Source organism: Rhinoderma darwinii, chromosome 10 (genome assembly GCF_050947455.1).
Source record: "Rhinoderma darwinii isolate aRhiDar2 chromosome 10, aRhiDar2.hap1, whole genome shotgun sequence".
Classification (NCBI taxonomy): domain Eukaryota; kingdom Metazoa; phylum Chordata; class Amphibia; order Anura; family Rhinodermatidae; genus Rhinoderma; species Rhinoderma darwinii.
The window spans coordinates 6,064,759-6,091,415 of record NC_134696.1 but is presented as its reverse complement, the minus strand read 5'-3'; the positions used below and the strand labels follow the sequence as shown (position 1 = coordinate 6,091,415).

The following is a 26,657-nucleotide window of genomic DNA, read 5'->3' as shown; positions in this document are numbered from 1 at the left end:
TGTAGATAGTGGCACACACTGACCCCTGTAGATATGCTACACACAGCACCCTGTAGATAATACCACACACTGCCCCTTGTATATATTACCTCACACTGCTCCCTGTAGATAATGCCACACAGCCCCCTGTAGATAATGCCACACAGCCCCCTGTAGATATTGCCACACAGCCCCCTGTAGATATTGCCACACAGCCCCCTGTAGATAATGCCACACAGCCCCCTGTAGATAATGCCACACAGCCCCCTGTAGATATTGCCACACAGCCCCCTGTAGATATTGCCACACAGCCCCCGGTAGGTAGTGACACACAGCCACCTTGTAAGTAGTGCCACTGCCCCTTGGTGGAGCAGAATCTATCTGGCCGGGGATTCCGCTTCAAGAGTTGCCCCTGATTTCACTGTCCATATATGGATAGAGACGTCAGGAGCTCCATCTAGGAGCGGAATCCCCGGCCAGAGAGATTCCGCTCCTACAGGGAGCTACAGTGGCGCCATCTACAGGGGAGTGCCATCTATGGTGGGTGCTATCTACAAGGGGGAAGTGAGTGGCACTACCTACATCAAAAAAATATCCTGAAAATGACATAAAGAGAAAAGGTGGAGATTCACATGAAATCACTAAACCTAAAAAGGATAAGAATCATCTTTATAACGGGACCCGGATCCGGCAGAAAGACCTCTAAGTATTAGTCTCGTACTTGTGGATGCTCATATACGCCGTCGTGCTGACACAGCCGGTAGACAGCGCCTCAAAAATAACGGAAGTATCCAGACGAGACAGCCCTGATCCTCCAACGTCAGGACGGGTGTAAATCCCACCAAATCCGAGCTGTGCCGCCCTCCGCATGGTCTCCACTGGGAATATTTCCTATGTAAAACAAACAAGCATGGCAGACGTTACTCTGATAATAATGGGGCGCTGGTCACATTATAAAAGGGGCCACCTGAGGACGAGTGGATCGCAGGTTGTGGAGGGGGGGGGGGGTTTCCCGGCAAGTCATCATTTCAGCGTCCACTGAAAACAATAGGCTGTTCTTGTAACACATGGACGATCTTGACCCCCCGAGAGCAAGTTCTGCGCTGGCTAAAAAAGAAATGGGGAGACCCGAGTGGGGGACCACCATCTCCATCACTTCCATTTGCCGTGATACATATGGATTAGGGGTAAATAGTACATGGATAGGGGGCGTCTAAAAGGGATCGAATGGTAAATAAGCAAGTGAAAATGTAGACCATAGACCAGGGTTGAATGGCCCTCCAGAATACCAGAGGATATCACGATGGGCCCATCTCTGACCCAATTAGGGGCCCTAAAGGTGCAGAAGGAAACAACCCCATTTGGAGAAATGACCGTCCGCTAGGGTGTTCTATTTATGGGTTTATCCACAAATACCCCAGTAGACGGTACCATTAGCATTTCCCCTGGTGGACTCCGGAAACCCCTGTCCGCTTCTGCCCTCCGTCCTCACCTTATCATCCCATAGAGCCATGTTTGGAGCCATCTCCTTGGAGGCAAAGTCAAAAGCCACCTTCTGAAACTCCTTCTGTTCTTCACTCAACCCGACGGAAGCTGCGGAGCAAGAGGAAAGGAAACATTCAAAGGAACGCTCCGGACAGAGCTGATAGGACAGTCACCCGCATTCTCGTAAAGTACGGGAGCACGGGCCGTAAAAAGCAAAAGATGGGACATGTTCTTTCTACGGCCCGGACACCTTCTCGCAAATATACGGGAAGGTGTCCGTGGTCAATAGAAATGAATGGGTCCGTAATAGCGGATGAAAATTACACTGTGACGCTCACTGTTATGGGGGCACTGTGACGCTCACTGTTATGGGGGCACTGTGACGCACACTGTTATGGGGGCACTGTGACGCACACTGTTATGGGGGCACTGTGACGCTCACTGTTATGGGGGCACTGGAAATCTCACAGCTTTTAAACCTTGGGAACACTGGAAAAAATGATCATATGAAAAATGTGCAACTGTCCACACAACCTATAACTGTCCCATTTCCAAAAGCTGCGCGCCTTGTGGTTACTATAGGCAACCCCGTCTTTTTCCCCATACAGAAACAGCCCCATTTCTATTGTAACCAATCAAATGAAATAATCTTAGTCACATGACAGCCCCACAATCCTCACTGACGATCACATGACCTTCCCTGCACCAACATGGATGACGGCAAGTATCAATCACGTGATCTTCTGTGCCCCAGTCAATTAACAGTAGAAGGTCAATGAATCCTCGCTGACTCCACCCCTTGAATTTTTAACCCTTCATGTCCTTACGATCTATAACTGATGCTATTCGTCTGCTGGTAGTCGTAGTCATCCCGCTGAGAACATTTCTGATAGACCGAGAGAACAGGCATCCTACTCTGAACCCGACCGCCATGTCTGTATGCCGGTGCATCACGGTAAATGTAGTTAACGTGGATACTCATTGATAAAACTACAACTACATTTCCCACTAAACCGCGCAAAGGAGGGCGGAGCTTTGTATTGCATAATAAGCTGATTGGCTAGCCTGAGAGGCGCGTCTTAAAGGAGCCGCAGCTGTTAGGTAATGGTATTGAGATGCCCACATGGAATTCATGATATTCTCTTAATGTTTCCTACCCCCTTATATCCTGGTATAGCGGTTTCCCTGCTAGTAGTGAGGATTGTTATTATTTATTTGCCTGTAACTGAATGAATTTGATGGGAGTTGTAGTTCTATAAAAGTAGATCCTCAGGTGATTGTCTAATGTTTGAAATCTGTTTCTATTTTGTGTCCTTAAATTTTAATTTACATCAGCGGTCTGTAAGTAATATACGACTTGGCAGCTGTTGTGAAACTACAACTCCCAACATGCCCGGACCGCCAAAACAAATGTCAGCAGTGAACATAATGTCATGGCACCAAATATAATGTGTCAGTAAGCCTGGACTACACTGTCGGCAAAAAGTGATGTCATCGCGCCGGGCTCAGTGATGTCACTTGTCTTAATGTCGGTATAATCTGCTTTTTGTTCTTAACATCGTTCATTTTCATCCATTTTTATGATTTAGGGATTGAAGTGAATTATGCGGCAAAGTAAAAGGAAGCGCGTGACGTCACCGGCTGCTGGTAAGTCTGAGGTTTTGCGTCACTCTCTCCGATGTTGTAGTGGAAGGTTATAACACCGGACACAAAAAATTTAATTCTGGTTATAGCTACAAAGTCTAATTTCCCTTGGCTGCCATTTCCACAAGGGATCCTACACCGGCACCAGTCCGCCACAGTGACATGTGGCTAGTTCTTGGCAATGACATGGTGGCTGCAGTGCCAAAAATTGTGTAATATAATTTTATTACCTTTTTTGCTTTTTCTCTGTAGTATAGAATTTTTTTTCATGGAAACCATCAACAAGTTGCTGATGACGGATCTTATCATAGCTTCATTCTTTAATAAAGTTAGGAGTCATCTGACTTAGCTCGGTGAAGCCTCAGCCAGCCACATATTTATAGTATTACATGGCGTCCAGGCTGTCCATACAATGTATTGATGTCCGCCAGAGTGAAAGCTGTTTTTCCCTAGCGGCTCTCTATTTTGCTCATAAACAATAGATCCCGAGCATAGGGCATATGGACAGGGGTTGTCTTCATGAGACGACCCCTTTTGAAGGAACTAATGAGCCAATCAGACCCACAAGCCATTCACACTCAAACTAATAACCAAAATAGGAATAACCGATCTGTCAGCAGCTGCTTGTTGATGGTTTCCATGTTGCAAAAGCATATTTCTCACACTGTACAAAGTTAAAAAGGAGTTGAAAAAAATCGAAACCAGAAAAGTAATGAAGATACAGGACCCCCAATGGATTGGTAATCCTGTATAATTGACATGCAACAAAAAAAATGTGTACCCAAGACCACCAAGTAAATATATATAACATAATAATAATAATTTCTGAATAATCTTTACTACTGCACAGATGAAAATGACCAAGGGGGTGATCGAGGGGCAAAGAAAGGCGCGAGGACTCGGAAGAAATCAACGGTGGGGTCGAGCTCCACCGAGAAACAGAAGGAAGAATATCACTGCTGGCTGATGAAGTCCGAACCTGAGAGTAGAATGGAGAAGGGCATGGACATGAAGGTAGGACCTGGTGAAATAACACCCCCTGCTGCCCGTCCTCCGAGTGGTGATGTCACTGACCTGACTATAGCAGCCAATCAGCAGCCAGTGTCTTTACAAATCTTGATTACAAATCCCCTACTGGTTTGTGTCTGCAGGTCCTATGCAGATCTACGGGTCTCCATGACTTACATACATTCAAAGGACAGATGGAAGAAAGTAACACATGGCTGCCGGATCAGACTACACAGGGTTTGCTTGTAGTCTGTAACCATGGAGACAGATAGTTCTGCATAGGAGCTGTATACACACAATACAAGTGGCTTCATATTTTACGGTTGTAAAGGTGGCCATATCCTATAGGAGGACGGAGATCTCATTGTCATACAGAACTCGTCAGGACATCATTATTTTTTTTTCAGTTTGGAATAGAAGATCTGAAAGTGCAACCGAACCAGACGGCATGCTGGGACGGGGTCCGGAATTACCAGGTTAGGGCACGTTCGAGATTTAATAAAGCAGCGGATTTATTCCAGGGAATGATTTCCATGTTCTTGTCTCTTCAGGCGAGAAACTTTCTGCAAGCCATGAAGAACGGTCAGGCGGCTTTCTTCTATCACAGCAACTGCAAGGAGCCGGGCATCGCGGGGATCGTCAAGGTGGGTCTGACCCCTCAATTACAGAGTCCATAATGTCAGGATTATAATAAAGTTACTATGTGTATTAATAATCATCAGAGCTCTGACCAGAGGCAAAGAACGAAGCTCCAGGGCCCCATTGAGATTCTGTAACTGGCCCCCCAAATATTACATGCTGTTCTGAAGCAGACATGACCCTGCTTCACCCAAAGGCCTTGTTCACATAGTGCAGATTTTGAATTTTTTAAGCCAAAACCAGGAACGAAAACGAAACAGAAGAAATATATAAAGAAAAGCCTTGACGGTCTGCTCTCCTGGATCCACTTCTGTTTTTGGCTTAATGTAGGCAAAATCTGCACTGTGTGAACAAGGCCTTTAGGGTGCGTCCACAAGCAAAAGGCAAAACAGCAGTAAAATACGGAGCTTTTCAAGGGAAAACAGCCTTTGTTCAGCCATCAAATGTTTTTTGCGGTCTTTTTTGGAGCTGTTTTTCTATTGCCGCAATGAAAAATGGCTCAAGAACTAACATGCACTTCTTTTTACGGGGAGTTTTTTTACCTGACATTTTTTTCAAACGGCCGCGTAAAAACAACGCCCCATTGGAGCAAAACACAGTTTTTCCCATTGAAATCATTGGGCAGATGTTTGGAGGCGTTCAGCTTCCGTATTTTCAGCCGTTTTTACTTTAGCGTGTGAACATAGCTTTAGCTTTTTTGTTGCACAACCTTTTGAGGCAATCACTGCAAACCAACGATTTGCGTAAGGGTATGTTCACACTGTTTATTTTCGGGCCGAAAAATCCGAAGCAATGGGAAAAATGGCATTCTGTTCCGCTGGGGCGTTTTATTTTTTTACGCAGCCATTTTGAAAAACTGCCGCGTTAAAAAAAAAAAAGAAACGTTTGCGAAAAAGAAGTGCATGTCACTTCTTGAGCCGTTTTTGGAGCCGTTTTTAATTTCCCTTGATAACAGCTCTGTATTTTCAGACGTTTTTGACTCTGTGTGTGAACATACCCTAACGCTCAATGAGACTTCTGCACCGGTCCACAGGTATTTTGGCCCCCATCCTCGTGTCTTCTCCAGGTTTCAGCTCCGTCCACAGACGTTCACTAGGATTTAGATCAGGGCTCATAGAAGCCACTTCACAATAGTCCAATGCTTTGCTCTTAGCCGTTCTCTGGTGGTGTTAGCCGTGTGTTTTGGGTCATTATCCTGTTGGAGGAGCCATGACCGGAGACCGAGCTTTCTGACACTGGCGGCGCGTTTCACTCCAGAATGACTTGATAGTCTTGGGATTTCATTTTACCCTGTACAGATTCAAGTCTATCAGGTCATTCTGGAGTGAAATGCGCCGCCAGTGTCAGAAAGCTCGGTCTCCGGTCATGGCTCCTCCAACCGGATAATGACCCGAAACACACGGCCAAAAACATACAAGAACGGCTAAGAGCAAAGCATTGGACTATTGTGAAGTGGCTTCTATGAGCCCTGATCTAAATCCTAGTGAACGTCTGTGGACGGAGCTGAAACCTGGAGAAGACGCGAGGATGGGGGCCAAAATACCTGTGGACCGGTGCAGAAGTCGGGTAAAGGCCCTTTTACACCGCCGGTACAGTGAGCGCCGATCAACGAGACATCACTGATCGGTGCTCGTTTGCTCCTGTCACACGGAGCTATGGATGGGGACGAGCGGTCGTTACGCCGTTCGCTCGTCCCCATACATTATCATCATGTCGGCAGCGCGTCCCCGTTTACACACCAGGATGCGCTGCCGACAACGATATTTTACTTTTTTAAAACGATACGATCAGATGATGATTGAGTTGAGCGTTTGATCGTTCATCTGCTGATCGCTGCCCTGTTCACACAGGACAATTATCGGCAACGAGCCTTATAAGAACTAATTATCTGCACGATAATCGCCCAGTGTAAACCCCCCCCCCTTTACAGAAATCGTTAAAGGGAAAGTGTCACGATTTTTTATTTTTTTTTAATCTATATATATAATCTTGCTTTTAGTTTGATATTAAAATACATTTTATTTGTGTTATACTTTTTAAGTTTTTTTCTTTACTTCTCTATGGGGGCTTCAATTTTTTTTTTTCATCTCTGTATGTGTCGATTAACGACACATAGACATGGACCATCACTTTTGTCCAGGGCAGTTTCATTCGTTTTTTTTAATTCTTCTGTTGAACCGCAATTCAAAAGCAAAGTCTGATTCACACGAGTTGATTTTCAGTAAATTAAAACGTATTATTACTTTTTGTCAGTTATTTCAGTGACCATTGTGGGTTTCCCTTTCTTTAACGGAAGGTTCCAACAATTTTGTCCACGACTGTACATTCATAAGTTCAAACAGCGGATTGTGTGTGGCGGGCCCTGCTGCAAAATCCGCTGCGGAACTATTCCTGCCCCCGACAGGAAGACTTCTCCCTCCCCATTAACTTCAATGGGAGGTTCGGGCAGAATCCGCCTGAAGATTGAGCAGGACGCTTCTTTTTCCTGCTAGCTGAAGAAAATCAGAAAAAAGCGTCCGACTCCGATTGAAATCAATGGGAGGCTAAATTTCCTGTGTGAACATACCCTAAGGATACGTGCGCACACAAAATCCAAAACGTCTGAAAATACGGAGCTGTTTTCAAGGGAAAACACCTCCTGATTTTCAGATGTTTTTTTAATCAAACTCGCATTTTTTATGGCCGTATTTGGAGCTGTTTTTCTGTAGTCCATGAAAAACGGCTCAAGAAGTGACATGCACTTTTGAAAAACAGCCGCGTAAAAAATGCAACGTCGGAACAGAACGCCGTATTTCCCATTGAAATCAATGGGCAGATGTTTGGAGGTGTTCTGCTTCCGATTTTTCTGGACGTTTACGGCCCAAAAAAACATCTGAACGCGCTGCGTGTGCACATGCCCTTAGGGTATGTTCACACGTACACGTCCGATACGCCTGAAATTACGGAGCTTTTCTCAGGAGAAAACAGCTCCTGAATTTCAGACGTAATGGCAAGTGCAGGTGTTTTTCGCAGCGTCCGCTACGGACGTAATTGGAGCTGTTTTTCTATGGAGTCAATGGAAAACTGCTCCAATTACGTCCCAAGAAGTGACATGCACTGACGCGGGCGTCTTTTTTTACGCGCCGTCTTTTGACAGCGGCACGTAAAAAAAATGACTGTCGGAACAGAACATCGTAAGACCCATTCAAATGAATGGGCAGATGTTGGCGCATTGGAGCTGTATTTTCAGACGTAATTCGAGGTTAAAACGCCCGAATTACGTCCGTAAATAGGGTGTGTGAACCCAGCCTAAGAGCGGAACTAATTTTCAGTTGCAGGAACTTCTGCAACAAAATCTGCCGCATGTGACTGCACCGCTATGAAGGCCTGTGCCACGTCTGATCTTGCAGTCGCGTGTAATTCTCTGCTCCCTGTTGTTTTCCCAGATTTAGACGGTAGACGAGAGCGGCCGATGAAAGGGAGTAACACAGGACTGCAAGATCATAACACGCATAGGGCTGTATACATAAAACGGAAGAATGTTTTTTAATAGGGACTGTTTGCAAGTGTCCATACCCTTTAAAGCCGCAAAAAATATAAAAATGATCACTACTTGCCTTCTATTACTCTATCTAGCAGGTTAATGGCGGCCATCATCAGTATAGGCCGCCATCACTTCTGTGGACTCTGGTCACACAGGAGTCTGGTCCTGCAGTCTTGTCATCCGGTTTCTAGGCAATGTCTCAACTTCACGCAGGCGCTGCCGACCCAACCCAGCGGATATGAAAATAACTTTTTATAATGACGTCGGATATCTCACCCCTCCGCACTTTTTCTCTAGATTGTGAAGGAATCCTACCCAGACCATACACAGTTTGATCGGAAGAATCCGCATTATGATTCCTCCAGCAAGGAGGACAACCCTAAATGGTCCATGGTGAGTGCGCAGACATCAGACGGGAGGTTCCGTAACTTTCTTCAATATTGGGTCATCTTCTCCATCCCATACATAGCTAGTTTTAAAATTCTGCTGGTTGCTCTTGGAATCAGTCAGCAGTTTAGCTCCACCCTGCTGTCAGTCATGTGACCTGGCAGCAGAGCTCCCACAATGCACTGCTCTCTGGAAATCGCAAACCAGCAGAATTCTGGATGAAGCTTTCTGTGTGAACGGAGCAGTACAAGACAAGTGCGTGTCTGGTTTTATTGCAGGTGGATGTGCAGTTTGTACGGAGGCTGAAACGTTACATTTCTCTGGCGGAACTGAAGAAGCTGCACCAAAAGCACAAGACCGCAGGCGGACCCCTTCAAAAAATGGCGCTTTTCACCCGAGCAAGACTGTCTGTGCAGCCGCTCACACAAGGTGCGTGACTAGTCGGTGCAGGTGGCTAGATTATGCCTGATTGTCTTATTGCCACTAGAGGGCGCCCTGGATACTTGCCCCTCGCTTTAACTTGGTGTCTGTAGAATTTACTGTGAAAAATAGGCACATCGTGCGGAGCCTTGAAGGAATGGTTAACGAGGACTTCTCTTTATACAGAGGAATTTGACTACATATTGAGCCTGGAAGAGGAGAAGAACATGGAGCAAGACGGCGACGACTGAATTACGTTCCGCACAAGGCGTTTGTTTGTTTTTGACCCACGTGGGATTTGTTTCCGTAGTTTTTTAATAAAGTTTTTTCATACTTCTTTTACCTACTTCAGTGCAGGATCTCACAGGCAGTATCGTTAGTCATTTTGTAGTCCAAAAACAGTGCCACACCTGTCCACAGGTGGTATTGCAGTCCCATTTATTTCAATGAAGCTGATCTGCAATACCAGACACAACCCATAGACAAGTGTGGCGCTGTTTCTGGAAGAAAGCAGCCGTGTTTTTCTAATGCTGGACAACCCCTCTGACTTAGGACGCTTGATGATTTGGAGATCTCTGGGACGGGTCTGTACAGAAATGCCGCACATACACGTCCATGCAGCTCAGGCTAAATCTGCAAAACTAGTGGCGATCTGATTCTGTGCCTAATGGCTGACTGGTCCTCCCATATTTGTTAAAACTTTCTGCTTATAAAAACAGAACGTTACCATCTAAAGGCACATAAAAAAAGCTGAATCACTGGAATGAGTGCGGTTTAAAAAAGTCTATTGGTTGCCCTGGGTAACAGACTACACTTTTTTTTTTACACTGTTGTCAGGTCATGTGACTTACTAGAACTCGTGACCTCCCACAATGCACTGCTCTCTGGTTACAGGAAAGCATCAGAATTCTGCATGAAGCTTTGAATGTGAATAGAGAAGAAAGTAATGGAAGTCTCTGAATATCAGTGAAAGTGTTTGGGCAGCACTAGCGGCCGGTGAGAACACGGAATAAAATAATAAATGCACTTCTCTCGTCGGAGACATTATTTTTCTTTAATCTGAGACTAATAAAAACAATGTAAAATAGACATTTAAAAACACAATGAAATGATAGACGTGGGGGAAAAAAAACACTGCAATCGGAATGGCAATCGCCTTAAGTCCATGACGATCTCTGGATCGAGGGTGAACTTTAACCTCTCTGATGGCGCAACCGGATAATTTTCGCCGCGGCCTGGCTCCCATGAGCTGACGATCTAATTGCAGATTGAGGCACTGCCATGGTATCAAAGTGCGATCTCTGACCCCCTAATAAATACATCCATATAAGTTACCGGATGGAATTGGCTATACTCGGTATAGACTTGAAAGAATTTTGAACTTTTTTATACATATTTTTTTGAGCCAAAACAATAAAAAGAACTGTAATAATACTGATACTGCCGTCTTCCACGGTTAACCCTTGCCTACATTTGGCGGGGGAGGTGCATTTTAGGCTCTGCTTACAACTATGCATTTTTTTTTGTCCATTACCATCATTGCAATGAATCTGAAGCATCAACCCAATAAGTGAAAAATATTTGATTTCAATGAAATGATGGCTGAAAAAAAACTAAATTAATAAAATAGGAGGTATATGACAATTGTCATCTGTTGTGGTGTGAACAGAGCCTTACCAATGACGCAGATTTTCCATCGAATGAATGATAACCCCTTTTGAGTGAGGTCTTCCCATCAGACATCTGGTCCTGTGGATATGTCATAAATGTCCCTGATGGGAAAACCCCTTTAAGGATTTATAAAAATAATGGTATTCCACATTAAATAATTCTGAAACACCCTTTCTTAGAACTCTGGTTTATGCCGCTCCTCTGTTATTCATCCTGGAAATGTATTAGCATTCCTCTTGTTAATGGTGTGTGTCACTACAGTCTTAGCATTGATTGGACAATGCAGAGGTTGTAGAGACTCACCATTGACAAGAGAAATGGTAACACCCAGTTGTCCATTTAGACATTTCCAGGAGGAATAGCAGAGGAATGGCACAATGCCGAGCTCTAAGAAAAGATGCTCCAGACTTGTTATTTTTATGGGGAATAAAACAGATCTGTCAGGAGAGCTGACCGGTCCTCTTAAGTAATGCAGTTTAATGCCCAATAACATACAAGCTCTATGGTTGGAAATGTCGGTCACTGCACGCCGACGACCGTGACTGCATTAAAGGGGCTCCTCCGATCATATATTTTATGGATTTGTCCTGTAGGGAATAGAGCAGAGAGGCAATACTCCCCATTACCCTTTGCAGGTACAGATTTGCCTACTGCACAGGACACATCCAATTGGAGACTTGATTGGGTGTGAAGTACCCCTTTAATTTAACCTCTTCAGTTCCATCGAACATATAGCAGAGTCAGTCAGGTCACAGGTACATTAGGAGGAATAGATGGCTGGTTTTACAGTCAATGCAGAAGAAGCCGCAGGTCACAGAGATGTCAACGTGAAACACCACGTTGTGAACAAGGGTCAAGACTGCTGTGCGAGGATTAAAACGATGGTCCTGTCCTAGCGGAAAAACCAACAAAATATACCCCCCTAAAATTTCTAGTTGTATTAATAGCTTATATGGCACCCTGTAATGAATGGGTTATAACTGCAGGAACAATGTCCTCCAGTCCTTACATCTATATATGTGACTGATATCAGCCGCTCCTCTTATATCACTGCTGTACTATTATATCCTCCAGTCCTTACATCTATATATGACTGATATCAGCCGCTCCTCTTATATCACTGCTGTACTATTATATCCTCCAGTCCTTACATCTATATATGTGACTGATATCAGCCGCTCCTCCTATATCACTGCTGTACTATTATATCCTCCAGTCCTTACATCTATATATGTGACTGATATCAGCCGCTCCTCCTATATCACTGCTGTACTATTATATCCTCCAGTCCTTACATCTATATATGTGACTGATATCAGCCGCTCCTCTTATATCACTGCTGTACTATTATATCCTCCAGTCCTTACATCTATATATGTGACTGATATCAGCCGCTCCCCTTATATCACTGCTGTACTATTATATCCTCCAGTCCTTACATCTATATATGTGACTGATATCAGCCGCTCCTCCTATATCACTGCTGTACTATTATATCCTCCAGTCCTTACATCTATATATGTGACTGATATCAGCCGCTCCTCCTATATCACTGCTGTACTATTATATCCTCCAGTCCTTACATCTATATATGTGACTGATATCAGCCGCTCCTCTTATATCACTGCTGTACTATTATATCCTCCAGTCCTTACATCTATATATGTGACTGATATCAGCCGCTCCTCTTATAACACTGCTGTACTATTATATCCTCCAGTCCTTACATCATATGTGTGACTGATATCAGCCGCTCCTCTTATATCACTCCAGTACTATTATATCCTCCAGTCCTTACATCTATATATGTGACTGATATCAGCCGCTCCTCTTATATCACTGCTGTACTATTATATCCTCCAGTCCTTACATCTATATATGTGACTGATATCAGCCGCTCCTCTTATAACACTGCTGTACTATTATATCCTCCAGTCCTTACATCATATGTGTGACTGATATCAGCCGCTCCTCTTATATCACTCCAGTACTATTATATCCTCCAGTCCTTACATCTATATATGTGACTGATATCAGCCGCTCCTCTTATATCACTGCTGTACTATTATATCCTCCAGTCCTTACATCTATATGTGTGACTGATATCAGCCGCTCCTCTTATATCACTGCTGTACTATTATATCCTCCAGTCCTTACATCTATATATGTGACTGATATCAGCTGCTCCTCTTATAATACTGCTGCACTTTTTTAAAGGGTTACTTGCCCTTTAAGACAATTGGATCATTTCTCCCATGTATCTTGTGTGCTGTGATTAGTTGGTATTCTCTCGATTACTAATATACCCGCAGTTCCACATTCACTACAGGTAAAATTAATGTTATTTCATCTCCCATGCCCTAGGTGTCTGTGCAAAAGCCATTTACAGCGGGTAAAGATGAGCAAATCTATGTATAAATGTGTTTAGCCAAGGGGCAGATTTCCTATTACAGAGCCATAAGTACCTGATATAAGACAAAGGAGGAAATACGGCTCGGTAATAGGATATTTCGGATTCCCTCATATCTCACTGCCAGTAAATAAAGTTGTGTGTGTCCCTTTAATAAACCTGCGTGGCTTGTGCGGACGTATGGACCTGATGTTCTTCCTGACACGGATCTCTTGTACGAGGGGTAGCAGGACAGCGGGTACATTTCTTTACTATCTCCCTTTAAATAAAACAAATAAAAAGGTTATAGTTATATACTGTCTATATAATGTACATGATCCCTTACTTGTGTCTGACTCAGGGAAGGGGGCATGCAGAGCGCTGCTGCCCCTGGTGGTCAGAGCAGCATCACACATGAGAGGTGCTTGGAATGGACAGATAGGTCTTATACTGGCACCGATAAGTGGCGGTCAGGACTAACTACAACCACGCGGTGAAGAGCGCACTTGTCATGGGTCAGAACCTTTCCCGTGTAAAGGCCAACCCTTTGGTTTTCAATCCAGATGTATTGGGCTTCAACGGCGGGACTGCCTGTGAAAACGACAAGCCAATGAGATCATAAAAAGTATAAACACGAAGAGTTAAAAGGGGCCAGGCCCTGCTTGTTCCCCTCCCCCACCCCCATGTTACTGAATGTCAAGTAGCAGCAAGAGGAACGGACAGCCGGCCCGGTAAGTGAAGGTGGTCTCATCCCTCTGCAGGCTTGACCCGCTGAGTGTCCGAGTTAGCACAGGTGGTGAACAGGTGGGCTCGGAGAGGTCCAGTCTCTATTTAGTCATTGTCGAGCCTGTTCCCTACTGGACAAGCAGTCACTCGTTCTCCTGGTCTCCTGCAGCCGCCCCGCTGTATTGGGGCCGGTTATCGGGGTGAGTTCCCTCGAATCTCTGAGAGGCGATGGCGGCCTGGTGAGACATGCTCTTCCGCACGATGTCTCCTTTACGCCATAACACCACCTCCTGGAGGATGAGAGAGAGGAGGAAAGATTGTCATGGGCAAGAAATCTGAAATAATCTGGATCATCTGTCACATGATCCTTTCCAGGGCTGAGGGCCCGACAGCTGTGATTTATATACCCAAATTGTGCATATGGGTGTCCCCCACTCGGGATCCCCAGAGGACCTGACACCTCTCCTGACATGTCTATTTAAAGGGGTTGCCCACTACCGGACAACTGATGACCTATCCGCCGAATAGGCCATCAGTATACGATCAATGTGGGGTCCCGGTTTCGGACCCGGACCGATCAGTTGCTCCGGTCACATAATATCGGCCGAGCTGCAGTATTCCAGTGAATAGCAGAGTTGCAGTTCGGCCGCTATGCAATGTTCGGAGCCAACTGCTTCCGGCTCCGTACACTGCATAGTGTGCAATAAATTTTAGGTGCCCGCAGCCTGAGCAGCTGATCGGTGCGGGGTCCGGGTGTCAGACCGAAGTGGTCCGGTAGTGAACAACCCCTTTAAGTCAATTATTGTATTCCCCATGAAATAACAATTCTGGAACGTCTTTTTCTAGAATTCTACGTTGTGCCGTTTCTCTGTTATTCCTCCTAGAAATGTATGAATAAATTGACCATTGGGTGTTATTAGTTGGGGGTGTGGCTCTACACAGACTGATAATATCCAATCAGTGCTGACAGTAAAACGGTAGGAACACGCCCCTTTGACAAGGAGAATGGTAAACGCCCAGTTGTCAATTTATTCATGAATTTCTAGGAGGAATAACAGAGGAACAGAATAGCTTTTTCATGGAGAATACAATTATTTACTAAAACAGACAGAAGAAGTGACCCGTCCTATTTAACCAGCGCAAATAAACCCATTATAAAGAGCGACTCCCACTCTAGTTAACCGGAGCAGCCATGTATTATGTGGACAGCCATTTATTAGTCTGGGCGCCATGTAATACCACATTTCCCCTGCAGGGTTGGAGTGGGGGGGGGGGGGGGGGGTTACTACTGTCATGTCTAGCAAAGTAAAACCTCTCTGCCCTGGTATTATGTAGTGTAATACGCGGGGGCGCTGACCTGCTGTTTGAAGTAGCGCCTCTCCTCCTCGTCGATCAGCACTAAATTGAGGTAATAGCGCACGCTGAATTTCTTGTTGATGTCCCTCATGGTCGGGGTCAGCTCATATCCAGCCAGGAACAGCCGAATGGGTATGGATTCACCTACAGCGAAAGACGATGCAAAAGTCAAAGCGGACGCAAATCTTATCCTCAATCAAGCGAATAAAATAAAGACGACTGGAACACTATAGTGCCAGGGTGGCCACAGGCGGCTCGTGGGCGGCTGCTGCCTGCTCAAGCTGTGGCCAAAAAGTGTCCAGCATTCAGTGAAATAAGTAGATAAATCCTTAAAGGGGTTGTCCTGGATTAGAAAAACACGGCTGCTTTTTTCCATAAACAGCGCCACACTTATCTGCAGATTGTGTGTGGTATTGCAGGTCAGCCATGTTCGGTTTAATGGAGAGGAGCTGCAATAACGGACACAAGCTGTGGACAGGTGTGGTGCTGTTTATGGAAGAAAGCAAACATGTTTTTTTTAATTCCGGACAATCCCTTTAAGTATCCAATATTCTAGTGACCGTCAATATCGCTGCCCTCACCGGGGGTTTGTCACCCAGCTTTTCTGGACACCTGAGTGGCAAAATGGTCTTGCTGTGCAGTGATACGGATACCACAGGATCAGTGATAACATGCTGATCGGTGGGGATCCAACCGCTGGGACCCCCACCTATCACGAGAATGGGGGTCCCGTTCCTCTGAATTAATGCAGCAGCAGGTCGAGCATGCGCCCTCCTGCTCCATTCACTCTCTATGGCACTGCTGGAGATGGTCGTTCTCGTGATCGGTGGGGGTCTCAGCGGTCGGACCCCCACCCATCTGCATGTTATCACCTATCCTGTGATTAGGGGAGAACATTTAATCTTGGGACAACCCCTTTAAGCGTTATTTATGGAATAAATAATTTAAAGGGGGTCCTTTAAATACAGGAGTGGGGGATCAGACTAGAAATTCAGTAGTCTGGAAAAGCTGGGTAGCATGCCCCGTCAGTACTGCAGCCATAAGGGTTGTCACCGAGCACTCCCAGACATAGATATAATATAAAAAGAACTTGACGACCCATGGAGGATCCAAGACGTGATTCATATGGGAAGACTCTACCAAACGATAGCAGATCGCACAGTCCATACCTCGTACTGGAGCTCCGTCCATGATCTCATACTTGGCGATCGTGTCGTTTTCATGGTAAACATTTGGTCCGGTCCCTGTGGTTTCCCGTTTGATGATGTCGATCTCCATGTGTTTGATCTTGATCCGCACGAGAAGGAAGTAGATTTTCCCTACGATGACGTCTTTAAGGTGATATCTGTAAAAGGAGAAAACATAAAACAAATGCAAAAGGCGAAGTCTGAAGCAAAAATCTGCTGCATGTGAATGGGGTTCAGAAATCACCAGTGGCGTGTATTGTACTATACTTTATTCTGGGTTAAGTTGCGAGATCTGCATCGAAAATCTGCATCAAATCCGCCGCGTCTGAACAGGACTTACACAGAGGGAGGGCTAAATTCGGAGGCATCTTGTACCTCAGTGATGTCAGTAGTGCTGCGCGCCGTGGTCTTGTTATAATCCCTGGTTCCCTAGATCATATGGTTATATTGTCAGAGAAAGATTCCAATAGTCCGGCATCCATAAACCAAGCAAGATTCTGGATTATCAGGAAATCAAAAACATTTTGGAAAATCCTGGAAGGCCTGGTGGTCTAGTCTTACATATGCGGGGGATTTACTTCTGCCCCCCAGACCAGTTTGAGTTCCAGACTATCAAGTGCCGGAGTATTGGAATTTGACTCTTTTTGGGGAGGATGTTGGACAGAGACTTACTTGGACTTGTTGTACTCGAATTCGATGTGCAGACAGTCCTCGATCCCCACTTCCATCTTGATGGAAGAATTCAGTTCAGGGTAAGTGCTCAGCGTATGAACCACGATGTCCATCTCTTTACCAACGTCATTGAGTCGGCGGCTGAGGGTGGCACGCAGGAAGTACCTGGTCAGACGAGCGAGACAGAGGTGATAACCAACAGAACAGGCACAAACCCACATAACCTCTGTTGTCGTTTGTAGCTATTTGCATGATCAATCCTGCACTGATACATTGTAACAAACTTTACAGGAGAGAGATTTCTGCTTCGGATGTGAATTGTCAAGACTGAATACAATTGTATCAAACCCTCACTCTAAGGCCTCATTTACACGAACGTAATATACGCGCGTGCGACGCGCGTGCTTTGCACGCATGTCGTACGCACCTATATTAGTCAATGGGGCAGTTTACACGATGCGTGAATTGCGCTCAGCGCGTGTGCGCAGAAAAAAAACTCACGACATGTTCTATAATCGTGCGTTTTTCGCGCACTCACGCACCCATTGAAGTCAATGGGTGCGTGAAAACCACGCATGCCGCACGGAAGCACTTCCGTGCGAACTGCGTGATTCGCGCAAGAGCTGTCAAACTCCTGAATGTAAACAGAAAAGCACCACGTGCTTTTCTGTTTACAAACATCCAAACGGAGTGTCAAATTCGAGATGAGCGCACCGAACTTCACCGGGTTCGGCCAAACTCGTTTTGACCGAAACCGGTAAAAAATGTTCGGGTACGCGACGTCAGGAGACAGTCACTGTCCACGGTGCTGAAAGCGTTAAACTGGTTCATCACCATGGACAGTGACTTCCGCTCCGAAAATCCATGAACCTGTAAAAAAAAAAAAAGACGTTCTGACTTACCGATAACTCCGGTCCGACCTCCCGGGATGACAGTTCAGTCCAAATGACAGCTGCAGCCAATCACAGGCCAAGCACAGGCTGCAGCCAATCACAGGCTGCAGCGGTCTCATGGACTGCGGCGTCATCCTGGGAGGTGGGGCCGGATGACAAGAGAGGGACGCGTCACCAAGGCAACGGCCGGGAGCCCGGACTGGGGGAAGCAGGAAGTTCTTGGTAAGTATGAAAGTCTTTTTTTATTCACAGGTTGGTGTATATTGTGTTCGGCATTCACTGTCGAGGGTGCTGAAAGAGTTACTGCCGATCAGTTAGCTCTTTCAGCACCTTGGACAGTGACGGGCGTCGACTAGTCTCATCTCTATGATGGCGGCTGCGCGAAAATCACGCAGCCGCGCATCATACACGGATGACACACGGAGCTGCCAAGTGCCTTTTGCGCGCGCAAAACGCAGCGTTTTTTGCGCGCGCAAAACGCACACGCTCGTGTAAATGAGGCCTAAGAAGTATTCAGTCTGGACAGGTTTTTAGATGTAAACAAGTATAGTCCCATTCAATGACAGCAAGCAGAAATATTGAAACTGAAAAAAAGCCTATTAGAAGGCTGCAAAACATTTCATTATACAATAATTAGAGGGGTTGTCCCAAGATTACATGTTATCCCTTAACCACAGGATCGGTGATAACATGTTGATCAGTGGGGGTCCGACCGCTGAAATACCCACCGATCCCGTTCATCTGAATGAAGGCAGTGGCAGGTCGAGCATGCGCCCTCCTGCTCTATTCACTCTCTAAGGCACTGTCGGAGATAGCCGTTCTCGTGATCATCCCAAGGGGCGGACCCCCACCAATCAGCATCTTATTACCTATCCTGTGGTTAGGGGATAACATTTAATCTTGGGACAACCCCTTTAAGCGTTATTTATGGAAAACCCCTTTAAATCTTGATACAAACTGTTGAAGGGATTATCCAGGATCAGAAAAACATGGCTGCGGTCTTCCAAAAACAGCGCCACCCTTGTCCATGGGTTGTGTGAGGTATTGCAGCTCAGCTACATTGAAGTGAATAGGGATGAGCTGCAATACCACACGTAACCTCTGTACAGGTGTGGTGCTGTTTTTGGATGAAAGCAGTTTTTTCTAATCCTGGCATTTAAAGGGGAGATCCTGAATCCCGTCTCGTTATAGGACACGATACGTACCGTAACTTCACATTCTGCCCCGTGTACGACTCGTACGGCTTCTCCACGTGAGTGAATTCAAAGTCGAAACTCTGGGACTGGGAGATTTCTCCGGGACGCACCAAATCCTTCACCAGCGAGACAAACTCATGATGGTTTCCCCGGTCATAATACAACTCTGCGGAGGACAACAGGACAATGATCAAGTCACAAAAACGGACGTCTATAGGAGAGGCAACGTCATCTATTCACAGACATATAGCTCTGATACTACAAAAGCTGTGCCCAGATCTACGACTAATGCCTTCCACAGATAAAAGGGCGCCCCGATACAAATTAAGGGTCCCAGATTCATGATTTACTGAGACTTCCGGATTCATTCATGGGAAACTGTCAGAACAAGACCCTGCGGAGCTCCCCTGCTCAGTCACTGCAGCGCGGAATAGCAGAGCTGTAGGGTTTACAAGAACCTTTGCGAACTCAACACCACCAGAGATCTATATCGATGCCGGATTAAAGGAATTTACTATATACACAATTCATCTTTATAATGTACAGGGTTTTGTCTCCTAATTCATAGAGGACATTTCTGTCTAAAATTAAAAAAAAACTGACACAAAGTCCCGAAGTCGTCCTGTAATATTCGTATCATCGGGATCTCCCATATGGGTAAAAGATGCTGGGTGACTATTAAAGATTGCCACTACAGTGCCCATAGGGATTGCTCTCAGCTTTTCAGACCCCGAATGGCAAATAAACCTGAATTGTTATGTAGTTTTATTTCGCCTACTTTGCCAATGTGTCAGTCATTACTGTATTTTGGTATTCTATTCATGAATCTGGAGGAGCAGAGTATTGACTTCTGGGTGGATGCAGAAGACGTGGATTCAGACGGTAAAATGATCATATGATATAAAGATGGGATTATAAATCAATGAGGAATGCAGCACAAGTCGCCCCCTGAGTATCTCATCCTCCAAGAAGTACAATAGGTTCATTCTGCGAGTAACCTTATTTCCGCAGCTGCTTCCGCTTCTTCTGGGTAGTGCAGGGTAAGCTCGGTTGGCGGCCGCGTGTTTAGAAACGTTCGCTCTTTGAGGTGGGAGATGTTCACCAGGCGACTCTGGAGAGGAATAATATTAGATCTTCCTCGATCAGCAGGCAACAAACAATCCCAAACTCAGCACGAGGCCATAAGAGGGAGCCTGCAGCGTAACGCCTGGGAGGCTTATCGGATTTATGTATACAGGCGGCCGAACACTGGAGACCACTCCACCCCCAACAGGAAAAGACTCAAAACAATGCATGTTGGGAGTAGTAGTTATGCAACAGTTAGAGAGCCACAGGTTGGAGATGACTGATCTATATAAACTCATGAGTCACTCTGTAAATAAATAACTTATCCTGTATTATACTCCAGAGCTGCACTCACTATTCTGCCGGTGGAGTCACTGTGTACATACATTACTTATCCTGTACTGATCCTGAGTTACATCCTGTATTATACTCCAGAGCTGCACTCACTATTCTGCCGGTGGAGTCACTGTGTACATACATTACATTACTTATCCTGTACTGATCCGGAGTTATATCCTGTATTATACTCCAGAGCTGCACTCACTATTCTGCTGGAGGAGTCACTGTGTACATACATTACATTACTTATCCTGTACTGATCCTGAGTTACATCCTGTATTATACTCCAGAGCTGCACTCAGTATTCTGCCGGTGGAGTCACTGTGTACATACATTACATTACTTATCCTGTACTGATCCTGAGTTACATCCTGTATTATACTCCAGAGCTGCACTCACTATTCTGCTGGTGGAGTCACTGTGTACATACATTACATTACTTATCCTGTACTGATCCTGAGTTACATCCTGTATTATACTCCAGATCTGCACTCACTATTCTGCTGGTGAAGTCACTGGGTACATACAGTACATTACTTATCCTGTACTGATCCTGAGTTACATCCTGTATTATACTCCAGAGCTGCACTCACTATTCTGCTGGTGGAGTCTCTGTGTACATACATTACATTACTTATCCTGTACTGATCCTGAGTTACATCCTGTATTATACTCCAGAGCTGCACTCACTATTCTGCCGGTGGAGTCACTGTGTACATACATTACATTACTTATCCTGTACTGATCCTGAGTTACATCCTGTATTATACTACAGAGCTGCACTCACTATTCTGCTGGTGGAGTCACTGTGTACATATATTACTTATCCTGTACTGATCCTGAGTTATATCCTGTATTATACTCCAGAGCTGCACTCACTATTCTGCTGGTGACGTGACTGTGTACATACATTACATTACTTATCCTGTACTGATCCTGAGTTACATCCTGTATTATACTCCAGAGCTGCACTCACTATTCTGCTGGTGGAGTCACTGTGCACATAAATTACATTACTTATCCTGTACTGATCCTGAGTTACATCCTGTATTATACTACAGAGCTGCACTCACTATTCTGCTGGAGGAGTCACTGTGTACATATATTACTTATCCTGTACTGATCCTGAGTTATATCCTGTATTATACTCCAGAGCTGCACTCACTATTCTGCTGGTGGAGTCACTGTGTACATACATTACATTACTTATCCTGTACTGATCCTGAGTTACATCCTGTATTATACTCCAGAGCTGTCCTCACTATTCTGCTGGTGGAGTCACTGTGTACGTACATTACATTACTAATCCTGTACTGATCCTGAGTTACACCCTGTATTATACTCCAGAGCTGCACTCACTATTCTGCTGGTGGAGTCACTGTGTACGTACATTACATTACTTATCCTGTACTGATCCCGAGTTACATCCTGTATTATACTCCAGAGCTGCACTCACTATTCTGCTGGTGGAGTCACTGTGTACATATATTACTTATCCTGTACTGATCCTGAGTTATATCCTGTATTATACTCCAGAGCTGCACTCACTATTCTGCTGGTGGAGTCACTGTGTACATACATTACATTACTTATCCTGTACTGATCCTGAGTTACATCCTGTATTATACTCCAGAGCTGTCCTCACTATTCTGCTGGTGGAGTCACTGTGTACGTACATTACATTACTAATCCTGTACTGATCCTGAGTTACACCCTGTATTATACTCCAGAGCTGCACTCACTATTCTGCTGGTGGAGTCACTGTGTACATACATTACATTACTAATCCTGTACTGATCCTGAGTTACACCCTGTATTATACTCCAGAGCTGCACTCACTATTCTGCTGGTGGAGTCACTGTGTACGTACATTACATTACTTATCCTGTACTGATCCCGAGTTACATCCTGTATTCTACTCCAGAGCGGCACTCACTATTCTGCTGGTGGAGTCACTGTGTACATACATTACATTACTTATCCTGTACTGATCCTGAGTTATATCCTGTATTATACTCCAGAGCTGCACTCACTATTCTGCTGGTGGAGTCACTGTGTACGTACATTACATTACTTATCCTGTACTGATCCCGAGTTACATCCTGTATTATACTCCAGAGCTGCACTCACTATTCTGCAGGCTACATAGCAGAAATCTTACAGCATTCCCTGCTGGTTCAGTGCCCGCACAGAGCTTGCTCTGAAGAAAGTTGACTATATTCTGCCCCCTGCCACAGGTTGCCATCACTACTGGGCTCTCTCTTGGCCTCCATGGCAATTTGTCCATTAAGCGCCACATAGCCGTGTCATTCATTGGCCGCAGGAGACCAGGCAGGCTAGTTCTTTGTATTGATGGGATAAGTCATTAGCAATTTATAGGCCATAAAGGTGGTTCATGGGAAAACCCCTTTAAGAGATTTCCAGGACTAATCTTCCACAACCCCCCTCCTCCCAACAACCCCCAAGACTGGGGCAGGGAGAACGAGTCCAGATGGGTGCAGGATTCCTGTAAAATTCATCATGCACGCTAACCCACTGCAGACTGGTTACGGTACCCGCCGCGCCGGGAACGAGTGACGCGACAGGAACATTGTGCACGAGACACACGGAAAAAGTCACAGCAACACTAAATGGATTTCCCGGGGTGCAGATTTTCCAGTTTCCTCATTTATCTGTCGACTTTACCCAATAAAACCTACGACGGAGGAGAAGGTGATGCTGTTACCACGGCAACTGCTGCAGTCCACATCCTCCATGACGGCAACCAGAATAAAGTTCTGAAAGTCAATACTACGAACAATAAAGGACAATGACCGGCGGCCATCATGGCGGACACGGTGGGAGGTTACAGGAAACTTATAAATCAAGGAGCCCATCTGTTCTTATGTTTCCCATTTTAACCATCTTCAAGATCTATGCTTGCTGTTATTGAATAGGAACATTCTCGCTTACATCCAGAGGCTGAAAGCCCATCCTGACCTAATACGTGTTACAATTGTATCCAATATAGACAATCTTCTGTGAGAAGATCACCCTGGACTCCAGAATGATGCATATTACCTGCACTGATACATTGTAACAAACTATCAGGACAGGAGAGAGATGTTTAGTTCAGGGGATTGTAGAGACTGGATACAATTGATGCAAATTTTTCAGTGTGTGACGTATTTGATACAGGTTTTAAGCCTCCGGAGGTGAAGAAGAATGTTCCAATTCACTGACAGGAAACAGAGATCTTAAAAATAGTGCAGAATTGAAACACAAAATATATTAGAAAATTGCAGAACTTTTCAAGAAACGCGCCACACCTGTCCACAGGTTGTATCTGGCATTGCAGCTCAGTCCTATTGAAGTGAATGGGGTTAAGCTGCAATACCAAACATAACCTGTGGACAGGGGTGGCACTGTTTTTTTTTTTTGTAGAAAGCAGTCACGTTTTTCTAATCCTGGACAACACTTTTATTTACAGGTTGTACAAGATCCTATCAGAGCTGAACTACTGGGAGCGACTGCAAGACTATATGTGCCAAAAAATCTGACCAATAAGGATGCAAGTAATAGAAAGCGTTGCCCTCCTATAGCAGGATTATCGTCACCGCAAGTGCCATGTGACTCCTCCCGGCTCTGCTGATTGGCAGAGAGGCTTCATTAAATGGAGGTGCATATAGGACTAGATTTTTTCCTACCTCCGAACTTCCTTTTTCCGAGAATTTGGCGATAATGTTCGACATTACTAGGACACATATAGGGTGTAATAAATGGGCCAGGACCGTCGCGGTGACAGGTTCCCTTTAAGGGTATGTTCACACCGTTAACAAAAAACTGCTGTAAAATACGGAGCGGTTTTCAAGGGAAAGCCACTGATTTTCAGTTATTTTTTTATGCAACAAGAGTTTTTTTACGGACGTTTTTGGAGCTGTTTTACTATTGAGACAATGAAAAACGGCTCCAAAAATGGTTTAAGAAGTTAAAATGCACTTATTTTTGCCGGGGGGGGGGGGGGGGGGAAGTAGTTATGCGCCATTTTTTCAAATGGCCGTGTCAATAAAAAGCCCCATCGGAACGCCATTTTTCCCTCTGAAATCAAGGGGCAGATGTTAGGAGGCGTTCAACCTCCGTATTTTTAGCAGTTTTTCAGCCCGTAAACGCCCTGAAAAACGGCTGAAAATAAGCCGCGTGACTATACCCTAAGAGAGAAAGAGACAGACAATGGAATGAGACGATAACACAGATTACGGCCTGTGGAGTCTAATGTACGAAGTCTACGCCGGGCCCAGACAGGTTCTGGATTATCAAATAGGAAGTCAATAAAACGTCCACTTCTTGACAACTGTGGTGGAATCTGTAATAGCGGTCACTCAGCTTTCCCAAAAACGGATCTTTAGAAGTGTAACTATGCCAATACTGTCAGAAATTCCCTAATCTGATCAGGTCAAGTTACAGGCCCAAAGCCTGAGTCTGCACTACTGACATGTCCTCTCTCATGTTCAGTGTTGTCATGGAGATCTAACATGGATCCAAATCCCCAAATACATCCAGTAACACCAAACATCCAGTATTCAAGCCACTCCGGATGTAGATATTGATTGAGATGGTGATTTAGATCCATACAAGATCTCCTTAGTAACGCTGAACCGGACATGTTGTCCTCGGCTTTTGGGCCTGTGACGTAAATTAATTAAATAAATGCGCGGTCCTGCGGCCGATCACACGGTGAAGATCACCACACAGCCCCCAATATCACCTGTGGTGTATACATAGGGGTGTCGAACAGTGAATCATCTCCCATAGCAACCAATCACAGCGCAGCTTTCATTTTTCCACAGCAGGTTAAGAAATGAAAGCGGAGCTCTGATTGGTTGCTATGGGCAACAAGGACAGATTCACTTGATAATATGGGCCGCAGTCATGGATTTCCACAGAGGTCGCTCTAAGGAATGAATAGCGCCAAAGTGGTGTCCGGCAGCCGCTAACCCCTCCGTAAAACCACTGCGACCAAATATTCTCTGATCCCAGAGCTACACGGATGATTCCAGTAAAGCAATAGCGCTACTATAGTCGCCAGCGCTCACCGGTGCTTGTCGGGATCTAATCATCGGCTACAGCTCGACCAATATTTCTATGGACCTCATTGGAGTCGCACAACACAAATTTCTGATGAGTCGCAATAGTCGTCTTTGGACCAGGCAGCACAGTGACGGCGGCCATTGTTCTAGGTTGGACCTGTCGCGATGACCCGTTACATAGGAACGTAACTTCCCCACACGACAAGGTACAGGTGGGCAGCTTGTTGTGCCACAAGACAATAATAGAGTGCACAGACATACAGCACAAGGCCTGCTGGGACTTGTAGTACGACAGAAGCCCGCAGCCTTGCCTTAGGTTTGCTGGGACTTGTAGTACCACAGATATGTATAGGTTACTGTTGGCACAAAACTACCATTCATGCTTGAGGCTTGCTGGGAGTAGTAGTACCACAGATGCCTATACATTTACCTGCACTGACAGAGATGCCTCATGCCTGCTGGGATTTGTAGTCCCCCAGCAGCACACAGCGATGGTCTGATAACTGCGATGCCCTGCGCTTGCTGAGCCTTGTAGTCATACACGAGGCCACAGCGGTTCCGTAGGTTTGCTGGGACTTGTAGTCCCCCGGCAGCACTGCAGTGAAGCGCAGATGACAGAAGCCCCGGTCCCCGCCCCCTCCTCTCACCGATCTGCCCGATGAACTCGATCTTCAGCCCCTGGTGCTCCAGCCTCTTGCCCGGGTTGCGCAGGTTGACGGTGACCCGGCCGGACACGGTCTCCCCATCGTAGAAGAGGAAATATTTCTCCTTCTTGCCATCCTCGGTTTTGTGCTCCACCCGCCTGCGGCTCTCCGCGTCAGTCAGCGTGATGTCAAGCTCCGCGGCCGGCCCGAAGCCGAAGAAGCTCATGGCTGCGGCGGAGGTGAGGGCCCAGGATCAGGCGGCTGACAGCACGACACCGATTCTCTCACAGGTCCCGGTCTCCGCTACGAGGTGTCCCGCACAGCGCGCATGCGCAGAGCTCGGCCTGGATGACGCCGCACGTAACCAT

At 45.6% G+C, this 26,657-nt stretch overlaps 3 protein-coding genes across 7 annotated transcripts in view; 1 reads left to right on the top strand and 2 right to left on the bottom strand.

The window, feature by feature from the left end:
• Positions 1–2,424, bottom strand: part of ACAD8 (acyl-CoA dehydrogenase family member 8) — a 19,180-nt gene extending 16,756 nt beyond the window's left edge. The window contains exons 1-3 of one of the 2 annotated variants that reach the window (XM_075839247.1): positions 2,292–2,424; positions 1,472–1,572; positions 701–870 (exon numbers count right to left, since the gene is read on the bottom strand). In XM_075839247.1, coding sequence (XP_075695362.1) covers positions 701–870; positions 1,472–1,572; positions 2,292–2,415 — 395 coding nt within the window. In that variant the 5' untranslated portion in view covers positions 2,416–2,424. Of the gene's footprint in view, positions 1–700; positions 871–1,471; positions 1,573–1,998; positions 2,075–2,291 lie in introns of those variants that run through there. The other variant, XM_075839248.1, reaches the window with a different exon arrangement.
• On the top strand, positions 2,205–10,425 carry THYN1 (thymocyte nuclear protein 1). 4 transcript variants are annotated; one of them, XM_075839253.1, is made up of 8 exons: positions 2,205–2,419; positions 3,054–3,111; positions 3,959–4,122; positions 4,524–4,592; positions 4,668–4,760; positions 8,576–8,671; positions 8,944–9,094; positions 9,272–10,425. In XM_075839253.1, exons 2-8 carry the CDS (start codon positions 3,069–3,071, stop codon positions 9,334–9,336), a joined length of 681 nt encoding a protein of 226 aa, XP_075695368.1. In that variant the 5' UTR covers positions 2,205–2,419; positions 3,054–3,068; the 3' UTR covers positions 9,337–10,425. The 4 variants fall into 4 exon arrangements, with proteins under 4 accessions (XP_075695368.1, XP_075695366.1, XP_075695365.1 ...); XM_075839251.1 differs by lacking the exon at positions 2,205–2,419 and adding an exon at positions 2,518–2,565; XM_075839250.1 differs by lacking the exon at positions 2,205–2,419 and adding an exon at positions 2,575–2,737.
• Positions 10,121–26,657, bottom strand: VPS26B (VPS26 retromer complex component B). Its single transcript, XM_075839249.1, has 6 exons — positions 26,293–26,657; positions 19,185–19,341; positions 17,087–17,251; positions 16,397–16,572; positions 15,229–15,371; positions 10,121–14,161 (listed from the first exon to the last, which is right to left on the bottom strand). The coding sequence occupies exons 1-6, from the start codon at positions 26,513–26,515 to the stop codon at positions 14,015–14,017; spliced, it is 1,011 nt and encodes a 336-aa protein (XP_075695364.1). The 5' UTR covers positions 26,516–26,657; the 3' UTR covers positions 10,121–14,014.

Coding starts and splice junctions, on each gene's coding strand:
- THYN1 (XM_075839253.1), top strand. CDS start 3,069: ATGCGGCAAAGTAAAAGGAAGCGCGTGACGTCACCGGCTGCTG. Junction 3,112..3,958: donor CGTGACGTCACCGGCTGCTG/GTAAGTCTGAGG, acceptor ACTACTGCACAG/ATGAAAATGACCAAGGGGGT. Junction 9,095..9,271: donor TGTGCAGCCGCTCACACAAG/GTGCGTGACTAG, acceptor CTCTTTATACAG/AGGAATTTGACTACATATTG.
- VPS26B (XM_075839249.1), bottom strand. CDS start 26,515: ATGAGCTTCTTCGGCTTCGGGCCGGCCGCGGAGCTTGACATCACGCTG. Junction 19,342..26,292: donor CGAGTTCATCGGGCAGATCG/GTGAGAGGAGGG, acceptor TGTCCTCCGCAG/AGTTGTATTATGACCGGGGA. Junction 14,162..15,228: donor GGCGCTACTTCAAACAGCAG/GTCAGCGCCCCC, acceptor CTCATCCTCCAG/GAGGTGGTGTTATGGCGTAA.